This window comes from Eretmochelys imbricata, chromosome 1 (genome assembly GCF_965152235.1).
Source record: "Eretmochelys imbricata isolate rEreImb1 chromosome 1, rEreImb1.hap1, whole genome shotgun sequence".
In the NCBI taxonomy this organism is placed as follows: Eukaryota; Metazoa; Chordata; order Testudines; family Cheloniidae; genus Eretmochelys; species Eretmochelys imbricata.
In genome coordinates this window covers 65,262,239-65,268,069 of record NC_135572.1, presented here as the reverse complement: position 1 = coordinate 65,268,069, position 5,831 = coordinate 65,262,239, and the positions used below count along the sequence as shown (strand labels likewise).

The 5,831-nt window shown below is 52.0% G+C and overlaps 1 protein-coding gene across 1 annotated transcript; it reads right to left on the bottom strand.

Annotated features, from left to right (window-relative positions):
• Positions 1-487: 487 nt before the first annotated feature.
• Positions 488-5,240, bottom strand: LOC144276406 (protocadherin-8-like). The gene is made up of 4 exons (XM_077836871.1): positions 2,808-5,240; positions 2,176-2,243; positions 1,934-2,067; positions 488-858 (listed from the first exon to the last, which is right to left on the bottom strand). The coding sequence occupies exons 1-4, from the start codon at positions 5,238-5,240 to the stop codon at positions 488-490; spliced, it is 3,006 nt and encodes a 1,001-aa protein (XP_077692997.1).
• Between the last annotated feature and the right edge of the window lie 591 nt (positions 5,241-5,831).

The following is a 5,831-nucleotide window of genomic DNA, read 5'->3' as shown; positions in this document are numbered from 1 at the left end:
GACACAAGGGTTCTGCTTGCCTCTTTCCAGTTACAGGATTGCAGCCTAAATTTGCATTTCTTATTTGACAGCTAACACAAATAGAACAGGTGAATTATCTGATAAATCAGGAAATAAGTATTTCATAAGAAACAGAACAGATACAGGCATACATTTAGCTTTTAAATGTATATCTAGATCTACACTTTTTATTTACATTAATTGTTTCAATATAAAACACAAATCTTTGCTTCCCCCATCCTTCTTTAGCTGCAGTAACTATGTCCTTTAATATGATTTTTTTTAATTTTGACTCTTTGGTAAATATAAAGGACAAATTTAGAAGGATGATTTGTCTAGACATTGATTGCTTTTGCCATAATTTAAAGTTATATTTGATTTTTCGGTGGGATTTCATTTACACATCTCAGCTGGTAACATTTACACATAAACACAAACACATTTAGTCCATTCCTATGACAGTTTTGGATGTTTTTACATTGCTATGTCAGAATGACGTTGCTACTTCAGAGGCGTTTGGGAGTAAAGTGTTCTGTGGAGGGTGATTTAGTCCTTTATACTGTCTCGACAGAGTGGCTGGTGGCATTTCTGGCTCACCACTTAGAACTCTTTCATATAGTTTTTCAGTTTTAGGAATATTAACTTGATAACACTCTTTCAGCTTTGGCTGTTGTGGAAGAAAATTGGACTTCCCGAGCTGAAGGATGGGCTGATAAATTGGTGTTGTAGAATATGCAATCATATAATCATTTTCATAATGCAATGGGATGGTTTTGCGTGTTTGGGACTGTTGGACATAAAATCTACAATATCTTTCTGTGTCCTTGTAAGTCCATCCATCTGTACTGGCTGTAGTACCTGGAAGAGAAGTAATGTTTTAACAATATTTTTTTTTTTCTGGAATACAGTGATCTAATATGTTCTGCCAGGAGAGAAATATCAAATTCCCATTACTTTCACCAGCATTATGCAATTGGATGTGTTTATTTCTACAAAAAGAGTTTTATATATCAAGAAAAACATAACCACACTTCTGTGTTTGGTTAACGGGCAGATTTCCATGCATGTCAATGGGAGCAACATCATGTCCTAAAATTAGGCTCGGATCCTAAAAAGAAACACTTCCCCCTACTGTTACTCACACCTTCTTGTCAACTGTTTGAAATGGGCCACTCTCATTATCACCACAACAGTGATTTTTCCTCCCTTGGTATCCTACTGTTAATTGAATTGTCTCGTTAGACTGATCTCCCACTTGGTAAGGCAACTCCCATCTTTTCATGTGCTGGGTATTTATACCTGCTTCTGTATTTTCCACTCCATGTATCTGATGAAGTGGGTTCTAGCCCACGAAAGCTTATGCCCAAATAAATTTGTTAGTCTCTAAGGTACCACAAGGACTCCTTGGTTTTTTTTAAACCCAATTTGAATTCAAGTGTTTCCAAGATCAGGGCTTTAGTAATAGCAAAACCAGTGTGATACACAAGGGATTTGACAATAAGCAATGTAACTGTAAATATATTTTATTTGCTAAATGCCCAAACATGTTGTAGACACTTTACAGAAAAAACAGAAAGACAGAGGCCTAAAATTTCAAAAGTGACAAATTATTTTGGGTATCTGAGTTTTGGGATGCTCAGCTTGAAACACCGTAAAGTGTGGAATCAGCACTTTCTGAAAATCAGACTCCTTTAAAGTGTGCTAAGCTAGGCACCTAAAAATTGAAGACCCACAAATCATAGTCACATTTTGGCAAATTAAGGCTAGAAGACCTGATTCTTCACTGGGCATTCCATTTGCATGCCTGTGTAACTCACTGATTCACCACCGCAGTAATGCAGTGGTGATTCAGGCCCATGATCTCTGCCTAAAAAAACTTACTATCTTTTTATACGTGTTGCCCTGAAGAGTTTGAAGTTAAATTTATACTTACCAACTTGCTTTTCAGCTGTCTGTGAAGGTGGCTTCTTTAACCCCTCCCCACTGATATCAGAATCACTATCATTAAACTCGCTATCTCCTTTCCCACTGTCTTTCACACTAAACTGATCAGGAGTCGAATGGGAGCTGAAAGCAAAAGGAAACCATTAGTGTATTGTCTTTTCCATACTCTGCCTGGATGTGAAATTCTGTAAATGTCCAAAAATATTAAATGTAAGAAAAACACTACTTTACCTTAAACTCGAAGCAGATTCTTGCTCCTGCCAAAGAGATGGGGAATGAAAAGGAACAAGAACTTGACCCTGACAAAAGGAAGAAATAGCCATGTTAATACTTTTGCACCTCTCAATATAAAAACAATAATTTAAGCACAAGGTTTACTGCAAGTGGATGGATAATATGATTCTAACATATCAAATAAATAGAAAAATAATAATTACAACAAACAGAAATAAACCATAGCCACTATATATCAACAAAAACACATATACATCTCTATAATAATATTTAGCTGTGATAGAACCCTTTTCATCTCTAGATCTCAAAGCACTTTACAGAAGTAGGTACATACACTTATTCCTATTCTACAGACAGAGAAACTGAGTTACTGAGAAGTGAAATACAGGCAGTAACCCAGTGGCAGAGTCAGAAATCAGATCCAGATCTTCAGACTCCCAATCTAGTGACCACTATGTCTACAAGCGAACAGATCTAGTTCTTCTATGACCAAAATGTCCAGATATGAATCAAGCTGAATTGGGTAGGTGACCTCATGGGATGTTATGTCAAGCGCTTACTAAAGATTCCTGGCAGTTGAAAGGATGGATTAATTGCAGAGCCGCTGAAAAGGAAGCAGGTGTGCTTACCTGGGAGTCTCTGCTCCTGGCTTTCCTCCCTTGGGCAGAATGACACAAGGACTCTCTGCTGCTCTCCTCCGCCTGGGAAGTCTCACTGGGGCTCTCAGACTCGGTGGTAACAGAGAGCTGGCAGAAGTCTGCCTGGCCCGGGGAGGAGCTCCCTGCCTGGGAGCCTGAGCCCTTCAGCAGCCTGGCTTCCTGGCCTCCCCCCTGCTCTTCGGGCCCACGCTGGAAGTGAGTCTTGCTCCTCCTGCAGGTGGAGGCCACGGCGATGATAGCGACCAGCAGCAAGCCGCAGCCCCCGGCCAGCACAGCGATGAGGACCACGGAGGGGTCCAGGCGGGGCTGCCGCTGCAGCTCCTCGGCCGAGGGCTGCACGACCACGATCTCCACGCTAGAGGGGAGTGTGTCCGTGGGAATGAGCCGGACGGCGGCCGTGCAGGACAGCGACGGCCTCCCGCGGTCGTGGACAGCGACGACAAGCGGGAAGGCCGCTTCCGAGGCCCCTCCGCGCAGCCTCCTCCGCAGGGCCAGCTCCCCGGTGTCCCGGTTCAGGGCGACCAGCGGGTGGGCGCCGCCCCGGAGGGAGTAGGAGAGCTCGGAGTTCGCGCCTTGGTCCGCGTCGCTGGCCGCGAAGCGGGCGATCAGGTACCCGGCGGGGGCGCTGACGGGCAGCAGCAGCTCGGCGGAGCCGTTGGCCAGCGGCGGGGAGGTGATGACCGGGGCGTTGTCGTTCTGGTCCACCACCCGGACCCTGAGGCGGGCCCGCTGGCAGAGCTGGGGGGCGCCCCCGTCGCAGGCTTCCAGCTCCGCCTCCGCCAGCGGCAGCTCCTCGCAGTCCAGCGGCTGCCGGGCGTGGACGGACCCGCTGTGGGGATCCAGGGAGATCAGACCGGAGCGGGGGCCGCCGCCCGGGCTCCGTGTCTCCAGCAGCCGGTAAAGCACCTTCCCGTTGCGGCCCAGGTCGGGGTCGCGGGCCACCACGGTGGCGAGGTAGGCGCCCGGCGGGTTGTTCTCCAGCACCGCCACCTCGTAGACGGGCTTGGAGAAGAGCGGCGCGTTGTCGTTCTCGTCGCTCACGCGCACCGTGTACTGCCGGACGGTCTTGAAGGGCGGCGAGCCCAGGTCCTCGGCCACCAGGGTCAGGTTGTACTCGGCCACGCGCTCGCGGTCCAGCGGCGCGGCGGTGACGAGCACGTAGCTGTCGGCGTAGGCGCGCTGCAGCGCGAAGTGCTCGTGCCCGTAGAGGGCGCAGCGCACCTGCCCGTTGGGGCCCGAGTCCCTGTCCGAGGTGCTGACCAGCGCCACGAAGCTGTCGCGCGCCGCCGCCTCGCTGACGTAGGCCACCCCGGCGCCGGCGGGGGCGCCGCTCAGGGGGCTGACGCTGATGCCCGGCGCGTTGTCGTTCACGTCGGCCAGGCGCACGATGACTTTGCACGTGGCCGCCAGGGGGCTGGCGCCCCGGTCCTGCGCCTGCACGTCCAGCTCGTAGGTCCGCTGCCGCTCGTAATCCACCGGCCCCTCCAGCGTCAGGCGGCCCGAGAGCGGGTCCAGCCGGAAGAGCTGCCGCGCCTCGGCCGGCACCTGGCTGCCGAAGCCGTAGACGATCTCGCCGTTGGGCCCCTCGTCGGCGTCGGCCGCCTCCAGGTCCAGCAGCAGGGAGCCCCGCGGCGCGTCCTCGCCCAGCTCCACCGTGACCGAGCCCTGCGGGAAGGCCGGGCTGTTGTCGTTGGCGTCCAGCACCCGGACGCTCACCGTGGCCGTGCCCGAGCGGGCCGGGCTGCCGCCGTCCTGGGCCACCAGCTCCAGCGTGTAGGCGGCCTGGGTCTCGCGGTCCAGCTCCTGCAGCAGCACCAGCTCGGCGCTTTTCCCGCCGTCCGCCCGCGTCTGCGCCTCGATGCCGAAGTGGCTGTTGCGCGAGAGCCGGAAGCTCTGGATGGAGTTGGAGCCCACGTCCGGGTCCAGGGCGATCTCCAGCGGCAGGCGGGTGCCGGGCGCGGCGCTCTCGGACACCTCGAGCGGGATGTGCGCCTGGGGGAAGCGCGGCGCGTTGTCGTTGATGTCCCGCACCTCCAGCTCCACGTGCACCAGCCGGTACTGCTCCTGCCACAGGCTCACCACGTCGAAAGCCAGGACGCACTGGAGGGACGGGCCGCACAGCCGCTCCCGGTCGATCCCTGCCTCGCCGATGCTCAGCTGCCCGTCCCCCTCCCGCACCCGCACCAGCGAGCTGTTGCTGAACTGCTCCATCAGGCGGAAACTGCCCAGGGGTCTGTCCCCAGAGCTGGACTGCAAATCGTCCGACAGCACCCCAAAGACTGTACCGGGGGCGTCTTCCTCGTCCGTGTGGTACCTGACCGTCTCACCCAGGCACCCTGCGACCAGGAGACACAGCAGCACAGAGCTTAGTCCCGCTCTGGACAACGTGAGACCAGGAGACATAACCCCTGAGATCCTACCACGCAGCCCTCAAAAAAAGCCACTGGCACTTTGTGTTGTGGAAGCTTTAAAAAGGCCAGATTAGAAACAGACCAAAAGCCCCCACTCCTGAATGCCCGGACTGATCACTGTCCCCCCTTTAAACACATCCCAGCAATCAAAACCTCTCTGCTGTGTAATTGATGCCAGGAGTCTTTAAGTAGCTCTGCGTGCCCCAAGCTACAGCTTGCCTTTTTGCTCTCTGCGCCCTTCCCCAGAGATTATATAGATAAGGATATGCAAATCAGCATCTCCCCTGACCAATCCTCTGATCCCTAGGGACACCAGTGTCATAGTGTCCCCTGCATGGACTCAGTGGGATATTCCCCCAAGAAATGAACAATCTGTCAATTACACGTGCAAACACATTGCTCTGTTCTCTAGCAAACTTGGCGACTAAAGTTTTCCCACTAACTTGCTCTCCAGATGTACAAAAGCAGAGGACTTTTCCTTGTAATACATTTAAGAATGTTCTTATACAAACACTATATTAAAAAACCAAACGCATATATGCGTAGAAGTAAAGCGGGGTGGCGTAGTAGGAGGAAGCTAGGA